General features: G+C 41.4%; 2 protein-coding genes across 15 annotated transcripts in view; both read right to left on the bottom strand.

Annotated features, from left to right (window-relative positions):
- Nucleotides 1–10,888, bottom strand: part of dner (delta/notch-like EGF repeat containing) — a 52,269-nt gene extending 41,381 nt beyond the window's left edge. The window contains exon 1 of the mRNA XM_034867365.1: nucleotides 10,311–10,888. Within this exon, the coding sequence (XP_034723256.1) occupies nucleotides 10,311–10,643 (333 nt within the window). The 5' untranslated portion in view covers nucleotides 10,644–10,888. The remainder of the gene's footprint in view (nucleotides 1–10,310) is intronic.
- A 1,921-nt stretch (nucleotides 10,889–12,809) lies between these two features.
- trip12 (thyroid hormone receptor interactor 12) overlaps nucleotides 12,810–19,611 on the bottom strand; it is a 44,759-nt gene continuing 37,957 nt past the window's right edge. For 13 of the 14 annotated variants that reach the window (XM_034867779.1, XM_034867775.1, XM_034867783.1 and 10 more), the window contains 12 exons: nucleotides 19,245–19,396; nucleotides 18,745–18,887; nucleotides 18,476–18,632; nucleotides 18,185–18,283; nucleotides 17,352–17,466; nucleotides 16,898–17,052; nucleotides 16,325–16,489; nucleotides 16,019–16,183; nucleotides 15,791–15,904; nucleotides 15,150–15,244; nucleotides 14,896–14,999; nucleotides 14,094–14,290 (listed from right to left, as the gene is read on the bottom strand). In XM_034867779.1, the coding sequence (XP_034723670.1) occupies nucleotides 14,094–14,290; nucleotides 14,896–14,999; nucleotides 15,150–15,244; nucleotides 15,791–15,904; nucleotides 16,019–16,183; nucleotides 16,325–16,489; nucleotides 16,898–17,052; nucleotides 17,352–17,466; nucleotides 18,185–18,283; nucleotides 18,476–18,632; nucleotides 18,745–18,887; nucleotides 19,245–19,396 (1,661 nt within the window). Of the gene's footprint in view, nucleotides 14,291–14,895; nucleotides 15,000–15,149; nucleotides 15,245–15,790; nucleotides 15,905–16,018; nucleotides 16,184–16,324; nucleotides 16,490–16,897; nucleotides 17,053–17,351; nucleotides 17,467–18,184; nucleotides 18,284–18,475; nucleotides 18,633–18,744; nucleotides 18,888–19,244; nucleotides 19,397–19,611 lie in introns of all 14 variants that reach the window. The other variant, XM_034867774.1, reaches the window with a different exon arrangement.

The following is a 19,611-nucleotide window of genomic DNA, read 5'->3' as shown; positions in this document are numbered from 1 at the left end:
TACGGTTGGGCAATATTTGGTCGACGGGCTGGTCGATCCTGACTTTAAAATAAAGGTCACTTGAATTGTTGGAAATTTCACTATAAACGGTTAGTTAAGTTAGTTTGGGTATGTGAAATTATTAATTAACGTTATGCTGGTAACATTAGCACTAGTACTAGCTATTGTTTGTGGAACAAGAGACCTTTTCGCACATTTCCGTTTATGACTATTTTGTCAATAGCTGTTCAGTAAAGTTTAGTCAGAGTTGGAGAGAATTAATTGTGAGTGAGCTGTGTTGTAGCAGCCTCATGTTAACAGCTAGGAAGTTGAGTTTTAGATTTGTGTAGAATATTTGGATGTTACTGAAACTCAATTTAATAATAATAATTTAATAATCAAAACTTGCAGTATGTTTTAGTATGCTAACAAGTTAAGTTTGATGTGAATGTTTGTGTTAACACCCTCCTCCCACTATTAACAAAAACCCAATTTTGGGTGCACTTCTTCATCAATTCAGGCTGAATATTTTTCTATTTTGATGAATACATTTCCCGCACAATCCCCAAAAGACAGACACATTTTCTACAGCGTCTCTCCTATCAACTGGCAGACAGGCCCAGCTGTTAATACGAACTAATCTCTGTTTCTAACGCCGGGGGCTGGCGACTGTGCATTGCTCTTCTACCTCCGTTGGAGATGCTCTGCTGGTCCTGAAGGGATTTTTTTGGGGGGATTAAGCTGGCATTTCATTGTCTGCAGCTAAGAGATGATGTTCACGACACACACCAGTACATACACACATCCACTGGAGCTTGTTGGCTTGTCTCCCAGTCGGCTTCATTAAATAGGATATTGTCAGATCAGCTTAACTGACGTGTGTGTGTGTGTGCCTGATTTCTGTCTTTTTGACGTAAGAAGGCCAACGGAGCAGAGGATGATACACACAGTATCTCTGCTGCCAGCCATTCTTCTATGCACTAAACACACTTGTATGGCTCTGTGTCTGTTTCTCTATGGATTTGTGTTAACTCTAACCCTAACTAGCGATCTCTGCAATGCCTGATCATGACCTAACCTAGGCCCTAGTCCAAACCACGCAGGGCAAACACGTTCTAAAAGGGGAAACAAACCACCTCAGAGTCTATCTACCTACGTTTTCTTTTTCAGAGTTTATTTAGGCCTATTTGTGATTCTGATCAAGCATTTGTGTTAAAAATTGTGCCCCATTTAAAATAAATTGTGGCAGCATCAAGTTTCTACATGTTTTGGAACTGTAAATGCATGTGCACTATAGTCATGCTGGCTGACTTCCTGGCAACCACCTCCACATATGAATGGAATGCCAATTATTTTCAAACTAGAAACGGTCATTCAGTAGAGTGCAGACCTCCACCAAGTTGTTAGAGACATACTACAGTGTATGGGATTAGTTTCCTGGGTTTGTCTAACTGACTAGCTTCTGGCCCAACTCTTCTATGGAAGTCCGTTTTTGAGGAATGACAAAAGCCCAAATGTGGCCTGCAACAGACTATTTGAGGCTTGTTTTAAGCCTAGCCGATTGCTGGAAAATTTGCGGCCCCTACCGGCCAGTTGAGAATAAGAAGACAGCAGTCAATGATGGTATAAAATAGATTTGTGATATAACATTGTGAATCATTGCAACTATGAGGTCCTTGAGCATTCAGTCATAATTGTGCACAAAAGTATTAGCCTGATGGGTCTAGTAGTATGCGAGATTAGCTAGAGGTAATAAAAACACTTTTGACCCTAATTGCTTAAATTGCGATAGCACAAAAAGTAATTGGAGAGAGTTTAGGACATTTAGAAATATGTAATAATTGTTAACAGATCTAAAATTGAACATTGGAAACATCTTATAGAGACCAGTTGAGACTGAGGGATCAGTTGAAACTGAGCTAGAAGCACTCGGAGGCTACGACATGAGGGGATATGAACATAAATTATGTACTTGTGTATTTATGCATAATTAATTACCCCATTTTTTGGGGGGGTTTCCCTTTACCTTATTTTAGTGACAGTGGATAGACAGGAAAGGTGGGCGATAGATGAGGGATGACATGCAGCAAAGGGCCGCAGGTCAGAATCGAACCCCGGTCTCTCCACAGGACTCAGCCTACATGGGGCGCACGCTCTCACATGGGTGAGCTAGAGTCACCCCTATTTACCACATTTTTAAGTAATACTTTGTTTTATTGGTATGACTTTGAGAAAAAGTCGCTGTTGCCATTTCTACAACTACAACAACAATAGGGATTCAGATAGACAAAAAACATGGTTTGTAGATGTAGCCAGGTAGCTAGCTGCGTATGCAAATGAGAAAGTAATTCCATTTATCAAACAGAGTCATAGGCACACATTACAGCAATTTAAATGGGTTAATAAGAAGAGAAATTGGTGGCAATTCAGAGGTCTGAAGGGGTAAGATAAATTCAATAGCGGGCCAAAAAAGTGCTAATGCAAGTCTTGGTATGCATGTGTATTTGCACTGTAATTTACTGCATGTAAACACACATACACGGACATGCACACGCACACATACTGTGGCTGTGTCTCAACCGGACTACTTGTCAGTGCACTGAAATTACCCGGATGACCCGGGTAATTTCAGTGCACTGAACAAAAAGTTCTGTGTGGAACAACGGAACTACTAGCACTAAACGGTCGCCATCTTGACTACAAAGCAGAAGGAGAAGAACCAGGGATGTCAGCAAGTCTTTCAAAGTTAGAAAAAAAAGGGCGGACGACTCGAACCAGACAGCTGGAGCAGCAACAACTCAAAATATAAATGTAAGTAACAGTGGTAGTACGAAAAATGTTACTGTTGTCTAAGGCATTACTTACATGTCCCTCACTGACTGAAGCCAGCACAATTATTTGGTTGAGTATTATCGTAACGTTACATGCTACTGTTACCTAGCACGTTAAGCCAGCCATTGGGACGAGCATGTTATATGCAACCAAAAGCCGGCATACATTTTTGGCGGGCTGGAAAATCATGTTTACTTGTGTTGCGTCCCTTTTTGGACAATTCTAACCATTGAAAGTGGGCACTACGGCAGTAAGTGGTCAGTGCACATTAGCAGTTTACTGACGGAAGTGTGAGGAATAAGACACAGCCTGTACCTAACATTCCTGCAGAAAATAAAGTGTGTGATTTCCACCTTGCACGTACGCACGCACTTTAAGTTGACAGCAACAACAAGAGCAATCATTAGAAGCAACAGGACAATGACGGTGTCATGTCAGAGTGTTATTATTGGGGTGAACTGTTGCTGAGTAAGAACTGCTCTGCCCTTTTTTACATTATACTGCATAACTGGCACAGACAAAAAGTAAAAAAAAAAAAACCACCAAAACTAAACCAATGGGAGAAAAATAATGACTTTGTTCTATCCAGGACAAAGAGGGAGAAGTTTCACCGCCAGACCTCTTTATATACAGTCTGTGTGCCAGACGCAAGAAAAATTAAAGAGCCAATGACACATAGATAAGAGCCCAGTTCATGATGAAGAGTGGCAATAAAAAAAGGAAATATGGGCTGCAGATGTGTGAGCAGTTAAAAGTGCTTGAAAAATGCAGCAACTAGTAAGACTCTATTTAAGGACACAAGAAAAAAAGAAGCAGAGATTAAAAATGACTGTTGTCAGGCAGATTTTATGATTTTAAATTGTTGCTGGCAAAGCTTTGTTTACATGTTGCCTTCAAAATGTATTATGTGCTGTTCTGTAATCAATTGCCTAATTTTTCTAATGCCTTCAACTGTCTTATGGTTAGATAATACACTGACATTATCATTTCGTGGGATTTAGGTGGTTTTGAAAAGTGACCTGAAATATAGTCTACAGCAGCTCTGTGTAATTGAGCTACATGCTAACAACAGCATGCTTACACATTCACAGTGCAAATGCTACATGCTGCTGTTTAGCAGGTATGACGTTAACCATGTTTGTTATCTTTTAGTGAGTTAGCATGCTGACATAAAAAGTTAAATGGTCGAAGGTTTTGATGAAAATGAGATTGTAGCTTGTTGTTAACCTTACTACGTTAGGAAAGATGAGTAATTTGTGATTTAATATCATTTTGCTATGGAGTAATTTCTCCCGGAAGTCAGAATCTGTTAATATCTTTTTAACTTTGCTCAGGTTTATAAAGCAGAGGGCACGGATTTATGAATCCGATCGTACAGTTTTAGAAAACCATGTGAACAGATTTTTATTCTGTGTGCACAGTTTTTTTCGCTGATCCCATGAGGGCTGCGTTGTAAAATGTGCCAAGGCTCGCGCTCAGGGCGCACACACTATGCTTGTTACACACACAGGGACGTGCCGCAGCACACAAACATGCAAAAGACTAAAAATCAAAATATTACAATGTGAAATAGCATCATGATGTGATCTGCTCGGGCGCTTTCTGCACGAGCAGATCAGTTTCTTCTCCTAAAAATCTCTCCTCCCTGCGTAGCAAATCCACCACCATAACAGCAATGTGCCAAGGTACAAACGCACCTGGCTTATAAAGGGAATGGAAGAGGCCACTGTTTGGTTTATTGCATGTTATGCCCAAAACACACCTAAACCTATTTGAACCACGCGCCTGTCGCACTGACCCTTTTTTCCGCCATTAAACCAGCAAAAGGGGATTCGTACACACCCTAAATGCACCTGCGCCAGGTGCTTTATACTGGTTGCTTAGATTGTTTAAATAGGGCTCTCTCTCTGCTAGCGTGACTAAAAATGTAAATATTTAATTCAATATGGAATCCAAATTGCAAACTCCACAGAGCAAGCATTTACATCAAGTAAAGCTCAAGGACTTTCAGCTGTCATAATAATGGATAATGTATATAATAATGGACCCGTAGGCGACTGGTTATTAAAATGCAGAGCATAGGCACTGGTGTTGAGGCCCTCATGTCTTCTCCTGTATCATCTATATGTATCAGGCCTCACTAACACATCATACCACCACCTCCTCCCGCCCTTCCCAACAGATCAGATGGCCAGGTGATGTGTGATATGGAAATGAGCGGAGTGATTGGCCCTCCTGCTCAAAGGCAGCAATGTCTGCCTCGTAACATTTAAGGACGTCAACATGGATAGTGATAGCTCAGTGATAATAGCTCAAAGGAGCCTCTTTTTTTCTGCTGATGGGTAGCTGCTGTATCAAAGGTTCCGGCAGGGTTATAAGCAGCTTGGTACCAAAGTGACATCCCTGCTTTCGTCAAACCATCTGTAACTGATTACATGAGGATGTTCCCTGTTGCATTTGATGCAACCGTTTGCGGCTGTTCACCATCTATTTTCCAAGTTGACCATTAAAACTGCAACAATTTACTTTCTTACTTCAATCAGAATCTCTTTTTGTCTTTGCAATAAAAGGTTAGTAGGAGGATGGACTCTTTAGACACTTGATTAACGTCCTCTTGCACCAACCTCAGATTAAAAATGTCAACTTTGCACTTAAGATATTTTATTATCTAAAAGACACATTTCCCACCATGCTGAACTGAGTTGCTTTTAATAATCCCTGTGGCTCCAAATGCAAACAAACTCTACATATTTTGCCTGTCAAAATATTTGGTCTAACAAATTAATATAACGGGATGTAACGGACATTACAGCCTCTTGTGTAGCTTTATATGGTTTTCAATATCCTTAACACAGTGACTTCATTATTAGTATAATGACGTGCTTTAAGTGCAGTTTAAAAACAGTAATATTGCAGTAGTCATCAGAAAAAATAAACATTGTAATGCCTCTTTTTTCAGACATAGGCCTAGAAGAGTTAAGCAGAAGAAAGGAGGAATAGAGAGGCTAAAAACAAGACTCACTTAGTCTGTTGCCGGCCACATTTTGGCTTTTTTCATTTCCTAAAAAGTTTGGTCTCATTTTAAACTGAAGCATCTGCAGAATAATTCCATACGTGTATTGTTATAATCCCAAAATGCACAATACATGGTAAAAAGAAATCCTTTATTCCAATATTCTTTGATATTTTAAAGCTGAAAACTATTGACTAGTTACTAACTAGATTTGTCTATTGGCAAAAACTTAGCCAAAACTACCTAAAAATCACTGTGGCAACAGCTGAAATGGCCTTTTTGAGGAACACCAGCCCAAGCCATGTGGATGATCTTCATAACAGAAGTGCTTCAGTAAATAGAGGAAGAACTCCCTCTAGGATATGAAAGTCCATTAACAAACACACACACACACATATGTAAAAAAATATTTATATAGAACCATATTCCTTGTGGCGTATCCCTCTCACTAACAAGCTGGGGATGTCAAAGAGACCAAAGGCTGGTGATGAGCTTTGAGCTCTGCTTAATTGGATGTGGCTCAAGCTGTACTGTATCTGTAGCAGCAGAGTGAATAGCCAGCCACACACACACACAACACACAACACCCAACGCACACACACCTTCACCGAGTCCAGGAAGTGGATTTTTTATGCAACAATCTGTGTTGGCAGTTATTACATCTAGCCAAACTGAAAAATAAAATGTATTTACCAGATGAATGTCACCTTCTACTTGACACTTTTTGAACTGGCTGAATTGAAAGTGAAAGGATCTCGGATGTAAATAGCAATTTTGCCACCCTAACATCTAATTAACATCTTTGTCTGTTGATGGGTCTTGGGCATTATGTCAACACACTTTCACTTTAGGCATAAATCATAAAACATGTGAAACCCCCCCAGAAACAAGTTCAATTTAGCAGTCAACACCCATCTTTTTACATAAACATTAATCCCGCAGATGATGGCAAAGATATGTATGACAAATAATGCAACAAGCTGAAAGGAATAGCTCATTTTCATTTCATTTTATGTTCAGTTGTATAGAGACTGGTATGTAGCATAGATCTACTGTATGCCACACACCACAGCATTTACGCATATACTAATTTGCATACCCGTCCCTAGATAGGTCTTTAAAATACAATAATACAGTAAAACCACAACTTGTGGCTTTTACACTTCAGTTTTCAAAGGGAAAACATGCAAACATCACAGTGAGAAGCCTGAAGACTAAATTAGGCTTATTTTAGATTTTCAGTGAGAAAGTACTGAGAGAAAGAAAGGTGATGAGTCAAGATCTAAAAAGTATTATCACAAGGATTAAAAAGCTCCCAGTCCATCACTGCTCTGGGATGCAAGATGCTCTGTGCAAGCTATTAAGTTGAGGCTGAATTTGTGGCTGCAGAAATAGTTTCCTCATAGAGATGCCAGTTTTTTACCACCTTCAGTCCCGTATCCCCTCTCCAAAAAAACATAAAAAAACAAACAAATCCTGTGTTCATAATTCCAGCACTGTCTGCAAATATAGTTATGATCCACTTCTTTCATATAGCTGATTGGCTAAACAACCCAGCATGAACTCCATGGACTAACCTCATGACAGATGGCTGCTTTGCGCTGCCACAACCCAATTGTGTTGTAGAGCAAGTTACCAAATCCATCAGGGCGCACAACAGGCCTTTCAATAATAAAAAAGCCAGAGGCTGAGAAGCTAATAACTCAGGGAAAGTTCATTGGTAGTGAATTCCAACAGGACAGCTTACAGGCTCAAGAGATGCAGGCTGATATTAAAACTCAGCAAGTTTAACATGTTTAGTGGGTTTGTTTTGCCATGGTGCCTGGTGCTGTGGTTTTACATTAGGCTGCTTTGATGTCTGAAATCAAATCAACGTTCAAATCCTAAACCTAACCATTCCAGTTTAACCAGATTCTGCTTGTTTCTTAATCCTGCTATGTGTATGGCATTCAGGTTTGACAAAGTATTTGAGATAAAAGATGAGAGAGGGAGGGAGAATGGTGAGTACATGACACTCATTTAACCGCATTTCTTTGCTATGCTCCAAAACCAGGAATTTACTCTCTTTAAGAAGAGATCCATAGTTTTCTTTCCCAAACTCTCCTCTTCCAATATCCCCATCCCATGTCTTTCTATGTAATCCCTTCTTTTCAACCCATTTCTCCTCCGTCCTTCCCTGCTATCTCTTTTTTCGATCTCCTATCTCACTGGACCATCTGTGTTGTGACGCATGCAGAGGACAGGGGATGCAAACCAGCACGGCGCTCAACCAATCAGGTCATTTACCAAATCTCAATTGACTGCTGCTCCAGTTTCCATGGAGAAGAACCAAGCAGCATAAGGAGAGCGAGGCGAAAATCAATGATTCCCACGCCGGACCTGAGATGGGTCGCATGAGAAGGATAATGCTGGAGTGGATGCAATTTTCTCAGGATTTCGCAGCAAAAGAGAACAGTGGGCATGGTGTTCAAGGAGAGATGCTTTTTATCTCTCTTAGCATGAAAGATATGATAATAGTGTGAAGGTATTGTCCAGCTTCAGCTCAGGCTGTGTGACTGTATCCTCCTCAATGGTTTGTGTGGAGCAGAGCGCAGTAAAGTAAAGCAGGCTGCAGAGGTAACAAACTGCAGCTGCTTTCTATTCTGAGACCTGAAACCAGGACAGCCAAGGAGACAGTGATCGGGTCCCCGGCTGAATGCTCCACTAAATGGCTACAACTAAATACCTGCACACCACCAGAGTGCCGTCATATATACTAACAAGATAAGCAAACACACTCTATGCATAGCCACATGCAAACACAAGGGGGGGATATGGCTGCCACCTGTTGGTGACTCTGCTAAAGTTCACCCAGTCACCTTGCCTTTTCCCTCTGTGATGTTGCAGCAGACTCATTCGTCCTCTCTGCTGCTGGCGGCTGCTCTGTTTCACCCCCAACATGACTCAGAGGCCTGCCTGCCTATTGAGCCTAATGCAATTGAGGCTCAGCCCCAGTCCCTTTATTGTTGATCTCAAATGGATTTCATCATAGATGTAATCCAGCATAAGAGCAGGTTTATGTGCCGATCAATACAGTTCTGAATTAACATGGTGCAGAACTGGCTGCTTCAGAACTTTAAAGGTCCTTAGATAGATAGAAATGTAAAAACAATGCAGTAGAAAGAACAAAGGTGTGAAGGTTATCTCCAAGGAGACACATCTACTTTGTTGTCCCTTTTCAAATCATTTCTCAGCAATGAAAATTATCTTTTAATTGAGTACCAAGTGGTATAAACCCAATCCAGCAATGTAATGCAACGGAAACAATCCTGTGAGTCTAATATTTTACTATCAGCCGTATTTATGCATTTTGTTTCCAGGGACCCGGCTGGATATTTGGAGTCACCTGATCTGATCTGATCTGATCTGATCACCAGGGGATGCATGAGGGGAAGAAAAATCTGCAGTTAAATTTGCATATTGCAAACTTCCATTAAATGGCAGAAAAAGCTTTAAAAAGCTAGTAAGTGGACCTTTGGTGCTTAAATTTATTTTGTATTTTTGCATTTGGTTTATGACATACTGATATTTTAATGATGTTATCATGCAGAATGCAATTCTTTGAGACAGGTAGAATTGCTAAGGCACTAGCTTTAGCCAGATGAACACAAAACATTTTAAAAATATGAGATGCTGTGAAGCCTCCAACACAAAAGAACTTGTGTTATTCTGACTGTCCAGATGTTCCAATTATTTAATGCAGTGTGGAGACTGGGCCTTTGGCCTGAGCCCAGATGTTAATGGATTCACCCATACTTCACCCGCAATTCTTTAGTCTACGCGGACGTAAAAACAAAAAGCGGTACATCCAAAATATTCAACAACTCACACAGTACACAAATCTACAGTTTTCACTCACATCTCACTGCAGCTGCTCTTCCCTCCTGTTGCCACAGCAACGCAGCACTCGTCTCCATGTCTCAGTGACAGCACATGCTCCCATTATTTTAAAAAAAACATCCAAGACCAGCAGTGAGCAAAAACGCACTCACACATGCCGTCATCTACTGTATGGCTTGAATGCAAATCAAAACACAGATAAGCATGCAGGTTGATCTCTCACACACACACACACACACACACACACACACACCATCCAAAGTAAACCCCTCGAGAGGATGATAATGAATAATGAATGATAACAGATCAGAGTCACTCTGAGCTGCTCAATACAAAACAAAAAGAAACACAAATTCTTATTTAAATACAAATAATGACCAAATGCAGCTCTTTATTCTCTGCTTTATAAAATAATTAAACATGAAACAATCTGCTTTCTTAGTCCTCTACTCCATGCTCACTTAGTAGCCTATTTGTCCTTTCAAGCAAAAACTAAAGAAAAAGATCACACACACACAAACACACACACACACACACACACAGGCTGCTCAGTATTAATCCTGTGTTCATACAGGTAGACAACATAAAAAACTAAATGTGTCCATACCTCGCAGTTGCGTCCTGTGAAGCCCTCGCTGCACGTACAGGTGTACTCCCAGGTGTCCTCTGGCCTGCCAGCGGATGGAAGTGCCAGGCAGAACCCCCCGTTGAGGCATGGTCTTCCCTCGCAGGGGTCCGGACGAGGTGTGGCCCGGGTTGGGGTGGGCTCGGCCGGGGATGGGGTGTCCGGGGCCAGCTGGAAGGCAGAGGGGATGGCCCCGATGCTGCTGCTGCTGCTTAGGAGCAGGAGGAGCATAAGCAAGGGGGGTGTGAAGCTGTGTACGATCTGTGTGAGACAGCAGCAGGAACCTGCCGGCGCAATGCAAACACTCATCCTCATCTTCTTGTGCTGGTTTCTTTCTTCTTTTTGTTTGTTGTGTATATCTTTCTCCTCTTTCCTCAGAGATCAAGCAGCTGCTGTTCATGCAGTAGCTGAAAGGTGTGTGAGCAACTATGTGTGTGTGTGTAAGAGAGAAAGAGAGAGAGAGAGAGGAGGAGGAGTCCGTTTAGGATGTGGAGCTTCAACTGTGCGCAAGCAAAATGACTGAGAGCAGACTGGCTGATTGTGTGGAGGCTGAGGGAGAGGTGGGGATGCGGGAGGAGAAGGGGAGGGCCGGTCTCGGCTCTTTTCTGTCTCCGAGTCACAGTGACGATGATAGCTGATGACACTATCCAGCCCCCCCCCCCCACAAACACTCTCTATTCTGGCTTCTCACACTGTTCAGCATAGATGAGGTAGCGCTGCACCCTCTTTTAGAGTCTCTCCATCCATAACCTCTCCTTGGAGCCAGGCTTTCAAGGTGGGAGGGAGGAGGAAACAAGGTGCTGGTGTTGTAGGGGAAAATCCTCCATCGGCTTTACCATAAGATTAGCTGCTTACCAGTGATAACGGGCAGTGTTACCACAAGGGAGATGAAGCACTCAAAGTCCAATAATAGCAGAATAATCATGTAGGCACTGGAGCTGGTTCAAAACAAAAAAAATTCTTAAAAAAAAAACAGCCTAAAAGCACATTGTATATGAATGGTGCAGTCCCGAAGGTTGGAGACAAACTTTCATTCACCAAGGTACTATCACGTGACAACCAAGGTGGTGAGTAAACATATTTACATGAAAGTTGAAATACCAGAAATATTTTCAGCACCAGTCAAGCCTCTCATATCACAACAACAGGGACCAGCTGACTTTCATTCTGCAGTGCATGGTCAGTTTATATTTTTGACTGATTAACCAATTAAACAGTTTTTTTTCAAGGAAACTGAACCTAAATAAAAAGGGGCAGTCCATCGATTTTACATGTTAAATTTACTGGTCAATAGAACTAGTTTGAGATAAGTGGCATTCGAAGTTAGCTGTGGATTACAAATGAACAGAAACCCAAACTTGGTGTGGAGTTTGAAAGACAAGGTCATTTACAAGCAACAAAAGATGCTATATAGTTGCGTTTTAAGAGCCAGAATTTTAGAAGTATTATTTTAAGGATAGGTTCGCAAAAGCCTTTTATGAAACAAGATATGTATTAACTTAGAGCGCTGAAGCCACATAATCTTCCTATAACCTCTAGAATAAACCAAATTCACAAAATAAGGGTTGTGGATTCAATCCCTCATCTTATACTAGCAACATATAAAAGACAAGAGACAAAAAATGGAAAACTGACTAAATAAACAGCACTACTAAAAAAACTACCCTCTTAGCCCGTCACAAGTTTTTACAAAAGTTGAGGAACAGTATAGTAACATTAATTCAACATACACACACACCTATTGTAATTATGTTTAATTTAAAGTTGAATCTGTTTATTGATCCCCTATGGGGAAATTACAATTTACACTCTGTGTCCACACTTTGTTAGTTATCACACACAGTCCTGAACTACACACACAAACATGCACTAATGGAGAAATGTCAGAGTGAGTGGGCTGATAGCTGAACCAGCCACCTGAGCGGATGGGGGGGTACGGTGCCTTGCTTAACAGCACCTGGCAGTGCCCAGGAGGGGAAGTGGCATCTCTCCAGCCACCAATCCACACTTGTACTTTTTGGTCCATACGGGGACCTAAACCAGTGACCCTCCGGTTCCCAACCCAACTCCCTATGGACTGAGCTACTGCCACCTGAGTCCAAGGCTAGGCTTTCTCTTAATTAGTGTTTGGGAACACAGGGGTGGATAAAGATCCAGCTTATTTTTTGCCCTCAACATCTCCTCCCAGGCAGCGCTGCAAAGGTTATGTTAGGGATAGCTGACGTTGGAGGCAATAACACCCGCGGAGACCTAAAAGCCACATTCCAGGTGAGTCAAATAAATCACCTTTGCCACTGACTCCATGGCAACCTGTCAACAACAATGGAGGATCAGAGTGTATCAAGATCGGTCCTGAATTTACTGCTTAATAATCAGCTTTAACAAGACCCATTGAAAACTAAAAAGGATCCACCAGCTGTGAAAGATTCAAAGAGACAACATGGCAAAGTGATGGAAGGATGGATAAATAAATGACCAAGATGAGTCAAACAGTTACTTTATTTATGTTCAGGTAAAAACATGAACCTGATGCAGTAAATTATTGCAGATCTTAGAAACCAGCACATGAACGATTGGGCCAGGAGAACATACAGTGGCGCCATCCCCTGGCCACAGACTGCAGGTGCACACCACGGTTTGTTCCAAGCCAGCAGTGCAAAGAAAAAAATAACAATAATCAACTACAGCAAGAAATAAAGACAATATAGAAAATAAAAAAAATAAAAGTAAAGCAGACATTCCCACCTCAAATGTGGTGTGAAACTGCATATAAACTTTATTTCATAAATGAACTTCAAATGCTATCTGGCCATGAAACGATAAAATGAGACCAGCCAAATTTTGTGCCCAGCTACAATATGTGTTGAGGGTTGCTCAGAGCTTGGTCTACCAAGATAACCCTACACATCAGGTAGGGCCCAACAGAAAGACACTATCAAAATAAGAGCAAAACAAAATTTACCTGATCAACACATTGGTTACAACTCTCCACTGGAGCTGGAGCTCTCTATAATAAAGGAGGCCAGAACACAATCTCAACTTGGGTAGAGGGGAGGAAAAAAAATGATAATATGCGCTCATCACTACCCGCATTCAACCAACAGCAACTCTCGTTTTTCCACAACTTGAAGCAAAGACACATGGGGGGGGGAGAAGCCGAACCAAAATGCAACACACGAACTGGGGCCAATATAATACAGAACAAAATGTGATCAGACCAACTGAGGGGAAGAGACATGAGAACAAAGAGCTATTCTATCAAATGTGTAGAATGAGCAAAGTCTGCAAATTTGTCTGTACAAATGATCTTTGGAGCTAAAGTAAACCTAGCTTGCTCGATGGAACCCCCCCCCCCCCCCACCCCTGACCCTCCCTCCCCGTCCACCCCGTCACCCAGTAAGGTTGTCCACCATTCTGGAGAGGAGACATCCCTTTTTAAATATCACATAGCAATGCAATTTAAAATGTCACCCAGATGTTTATCTTTTTTTTTTTCTTCTTTTTTTTAACATTACTCAACTACTGATATAAGTTTTACTTTCTCTCTTTTTTATATTTTAAGTTCAGTGAGTCATGGAACCATTTTGTTTTTGAGAGACTGGGGCAGCAAATATATATTTAGAGTCTTAATTTTTCTGCAAGCTGCTTTCTCTAACAAGAAGGCTGTACATGTAGCCTTAATGTATGTGGTTACAAAAAACTAAGAAGGAAGTCATGATTTCATCAGTCGCTGTAGAAGGCATTTGAATGTGAGATGTGGCGAGATCAGGAAAGGTGGAAAGACTGCTGGCCCTCGCGGGCCGCAATCAACAGTTTCTCTCGCATTATCTCTATGCTGGAGTAGTCAGGCAGCTTCAGGTAGTTGACACAGGTCATAACTGAGGGGAGGAAGTCATCCGGGTTCTCCGTGGACTCAAATGTCTTCCTCACAATCGTCAGAGGGGGATTCAGGCTCCGGAAACCTGAGACACAGAAGCAGCACCAGGTGTTAGGTGCAGATACAGTAGAGACATGGCTTCACATTTTATACATTCAAGTCAGCATATATCCATTTTGGCTAACGCTAGACTATTTTAAGTCAGGGATCTCATTTGTGTGTTAAAACATGGATTTTTATGGCGAGTTCCATTTGTACTCGGAAGTCAGAATTTCCGAGTTCAAAGTCGGAGTGCCTCACAGTCCTCCGAGCAAGCTGACCCCGAAATCCAACATGGCTGCTCATTGCATCAACAGGAGTGAAAGCTGTAGTAATATACAGTTTATTCAGCACGCCTGTCTTATTTGTGTATCATTAAACCATTCATAAAACACAGTCCCATCCAAACTTTATCTGTGGACATGTTGCTACACTGTTAGTATGCACACAAAAAAAAACTAATGCGGTGTAAACAACTGGTATCGCTAACAATGGCTAACCTGGATAGAGCTAACCCCACAGCAAAATGCGACTTGTTTTATTGGAATCATGTCAACTCGGGTGTGGAGTCATTCCCAGCTCTGGCTTCTGAGTTAAATTGAACGCGCTATTAGCAATCATACAAGCGTTTGTGTATGAGACGTGACTCACCACCGACAGGTAGTCTGGGGCTTCCTGTGACAAACTGCAGAAAAAGTCTTTGCTGCTCGGCATCAAAGCTGCTCAACACCTCAAACAGGAACCGTACGGCACGGCTGCAAAAACATGAGAGAAAATTCACATCAAACATCTCTTGAGGCAAAAGTTTACTTATACCGGTCATTGTTCTGTAGGGAGTCGGGAAAAGTAGCCCGGAACCATATTTATTGGTACGCTAGGATAAATACAGTAAAGTTTGGTCTCACCTGTCATGTGTGTAGCCGTGGTCCGGTCGACAGCATTCCATCAGTGTCTTTACGTCCCATGTCTCTGATTTACTACCACACAGCAACTGGTCAAGCTACAGCAGGAGAGAAGATGATAATATTTATATTTTCGTATGAGTTTTTTTTATATCTGTCATCCAAAGAATTTGTCACACACAGACACTGATGTGTATTAATTAATCCATTGCAAAACTACAAAATGGAGTCTTCAAGCAGTGAGCAGATGTCCTCTCTCTTCTTAAAAAAAAGAAAAATATTTAGTCCATCCAATCCTGATATTACACAGAGAGGAGAGTTCCACCTCCTTGTCAAGGAGCTGCGGGATAACAATCCCAAACAATTTAAAGCTTACTTCAGGATGTCAGTGGCTTAGTTTGATGCTTTGCTTGAGCTACTGGAGCCACATATTAAAAAGAAGACTAAGACAAAGCAAATCAATTTGTCAGCTACCGTTCTTGATTTTTATGTCTGCCTGTTCAGTGGCTCTGAAGTGTAAAACACCTCAAAATGTTTGCTACAGGTTCAAAAAAAAAAATATTTTTTCATAAGTGGAAATTTCTGACTTAGTGTGCAATTGTCATGATGGACTGAGAAGAATGACAAACAGAAAATGTGATTACCTCCTCTGGGTAGAAATACTGCAAGTGATGCAAGGGGAAGACTGACTCAAACCCCTCCCTAAACGACTCAAACTGTCTGGACACTCCTTCATTTAGAGTCCAGTACACCACCAACTAGAGGGACAGAATAAAAACCCAGAAGATATCAAGTTTAAGATGAATAACATTAAGACAAGACAAAAAGTATAAAAACAGAGTGAGACTTGCAAGAAAAACAATATCCCATACCCTGAGGTACTCCTCCAGGTTGTAGATTGTGACTGCAAAGTCTTTGCCGCCCTTTTTCAGCTCAATGTTGGGGTAACCTGGAAGGGTGAAGTCCAAACCCAGGTCCTCCACTGAGCAGCCGTTCATGTTCAGGCTCTCCAGTGCCTGCTGCAGGGTCTCCCTCGTCTGTTGCACACAAGCACATGTTACAATACAGACAGGGGGAGATACATTGTATTAAAGTATGTTTTCATAAAACCTAGAACCCCAGGACCACACTAGGGCACCAATGCATTGAATCAGAAGTGTTCTGGTGCTGTGCTTCACCTGTGATCTGTCCTGTTCCAGCCTCTTCTTCTGGCGGATAATATCCTCCAAGTGCTGGATGGACTTTGCCACACCGGGGTCAATGTTCACCAGGTCATGGGAGCTTATGGACATCTCATGCCGTAGCATCCACTTATAAAATGGCAGCCCCAGGGGTAAGTCCAGCTGGGAAGAGGAGGAGGTGGAGAATAATGGGAAATTAATGTGTTAAATTAAACAAATAGATCAGATTGAATTGTATCACTCCAAATTAAAATGAATCGTCCCAGAACCGTTAGGCAGCCCCCGTATCTTGATAGTCTTATCAAGTAGAGATACACTACCCTCATAAAAAAAAAAGGTATAGTATGTTTGCAACATGTTTTGAAGGTAAAGGACAAATCAATGGCCAATAATTTAAATATTAACAATGTATCTGACTGCCAATAAGCAGACACCTTGATTTTGCCTAAAAACTTGTACAGCAGGTCTAAATAAGTTACATTTGCCAGTGAGAGAAGAGCATTGTTGAACGTCAATGCTCAGTTGAAAATATGAGTATTACAAAGATAGAACAGGAAAATAGGTTATTACCAATCTGAAGTCCATAATGGCTTTCGCCATTAGCTTTCCTAAGAAACGGAACTTCATTTTGATTTTGGCTATGTGTGCTGGTTTGGTTGTCCTGCCGAAGGGAACAGCAAACAGTCCCCTGGCGCTGAACATGTACTTAGTTGCCTCTTGGCTACCTGTTGGGGCAGAGACATAATTATGGTCAGAGTTAAATAGCTACATGTAGATTCCCGCATTCATTTATATTTACATTCAGTGCAATCATTTTTTTATTTATTTGTCTAGGCCCATCAGTGAGGACATCTTACCAACATCTGACCAAGCACATACCATACCAAACACGTGATTAGTGTGGGACAAAGAATACCTTATTAGTAAATTTCACTGTGGCAGTGTCTCACATTACCTAAATGAAAAGTAAAAGTTCACACGTCATGCTTTTCATCATATAATGCATGTGTCTGAGGGTTTATACCTTTAGGATTGGCCAGCGTGACCTCTTCGCCCCGCCACAGGCCGAGATCAGCCCGCTGGAGCTCCTGAGACACCAGAGCATAGAACTCCAGAGTGGGGCCAAGACCTGTGCCAACCTGGAAGAAGATTCCAAATTAGAATTTCATTTTCCAAGATCGTATATGCATTCTACTGCACCAAAGTGCATGTCATGATTCAGTATGACTGAATCAGTTAATCAGTATGATCAACTAGGGCTGTCAGAATCAACGCAATAACGAAACGCTAATTCCTCCGCTACTCCGTAGTTTGGGAAATCAGGAAGCGATGTAGCAGCAGCAACGCATCGCGTGCAGTGAATTTGTGGACGTCACCTAACAACAAAAAACACGCCAAGAGGAAGGCTGTGACCCGACACGGATGTGATGTATGCTCAGAAGAGGCAGGGCCACACCCTGTACGGCTTTGGAGCTTAAACACATTTGATCTAAAAAGAGACTTTCTAAGTAACAGAATGAGTTACTTATATTTATTTACAACTAAATCAGTGATCATTAGCCTCCTTTTTATTATGTTAAACAGCTAGTTTCTATACATTTCTTTCTGTTGCTAAATTTGTTGTTTAATTCATATTCATGTGTGATATGTTTGTTTATGTATCAACCTACCACCAAGGAAAATTCTTTGTATGTGTAACTTGCATTGGCAATAAACCTGGTTCTGATTAAAAAGCAGCTCAAAATGTTAAAAATAGCCCTTTAAAAGTGCATTTAGAACAGTTAACTACAGACAATCCTGCAATTAAATATTTAAATTAATTGACAGCCCTATTAACATAACGGACAACACAAGTACCTCGTTCTCATACTGAATCTCTAACATTGCCCTGGAGCTGCCCAGGTCCTGCATCACAGACTCGGCCTGTTTCAGCAACTCGTCGCGGTTTATCGTCCTCTGTAAACAAGGAAATAAGGTTCAAGCCAGGTCAGAAAATGAGAAAATAGAGCTGTCCATAACAACAATGATAGGTACCAAAATGTTAACATAAAGGTGAGGACAGATACACTTGTGTACACTTGGTGGATTCCATAAGATACAACATAACAGTACAAAAGTAAAACAGTTTAATGTGGCAATATATTGTACCTTCTTCCTGTCAAGACGCGGTGCAACTCTGCTGTCCTGCGAATCTGATTGGTTGATCTCAGGGTTTGTGTCCAGTAGGCGTTGCATGGCTCGGTCACGATCAAAGGCAGTTACATAGAATAGCATCTGCCGGGTGTCAAAGGGGAAGAAGAAAGGACTGTAGAGAGAGAAAGAGAGAGCAATGTATGTGAGTCATATAAGCCAAAAATGAACACCAATATCAATGTTGTACAATACTAACTACATTTGTACAAGTACGAAACATTTACCACGTCTTTCCGAGCTCAATAAGCCAAGTAGGGATGTTTCCCGTCATGATGACCAGTGGGTCTTGTAGCTGGCGGTTAGCTTTGGCTGTCAGCTTACTGTTAATGAACTCACTGGTAGGGATGATTTCCTTACACACAGCATTCTGCAAAACAACCACAAATATTCATGTTATTTGGATATTTTATTTCACAAAACTACCCCCATCTCTTCACAGCTAGCTTATGTGTTAAATCACCCAAAACTTAAGACTGATTTATATACAGAGTCTACGCCTTAGCCATGGCAAGTGGCCTACGCCGTTGCAAAGATAAATACTTGTGCGCTGGGGTTTTTGCTCAATCTAGCGTATCTATTTATAAAAGAAAAAAGAGCAGATGTTCCTACGGCGTAGACTCAAGGCAGAACCATAAATTAGGCTTTAGGAGTCTACTGCAATGTTCAAACCTAAACTCGGAAATAAACAGACAAGTCACTGTTGTAATTCTATGGAAAGACTTACATCATACAAGTAGAACCAGTATCTACTGATGGAGTGCAGGACCCTCAGCAGCAGGTTGACCTCTAAAGAGGGGTCATCAAAGGTTATGGTCTCTGGTGGCTCCGAAGTGAGGTATGTCTCTAAGGGATTGATGACACTGGGACACACACCATCTGCGAGTGACGGGAACCAACGGTAGTAATGAAGTTGACGGATTGATAGATTCAAACAGGTAAGAAATTGACGATAACATCAAGCCCATACCCTGACAATGTAAATTCATAGTTAAACAGTTCAAGTACAAGAGTCTGTATACAGCTTGCTAAAGGAAAGAAGCAGAGCTAGTTAGGAAATGCCGAACCTAGTTTGAGAAACCCTTCGCTATGAG

Source organism: Etheostoma cragini, chromosome 3 (genome assembly GCF_013103735.1).
Source record: "Etheostoma cragini isolate CJK2018 chromosome 3, CSU_Ecrag_1.0, whole genome shotgun sequence".
In the NCBI taxonomy this organism is placed as follows: domain Eukaryota; kingdom Metazoa; phylum Chordata; class Actinopteri; order Perciformes; family Percidae; genus Etheostoma; species Etheostoma cragini.
The sequence above is the reverse complement of the archived record's forward strand: the minus strand, read 5'-3'. Positions and strand labels throughout refer to the sequence as shown.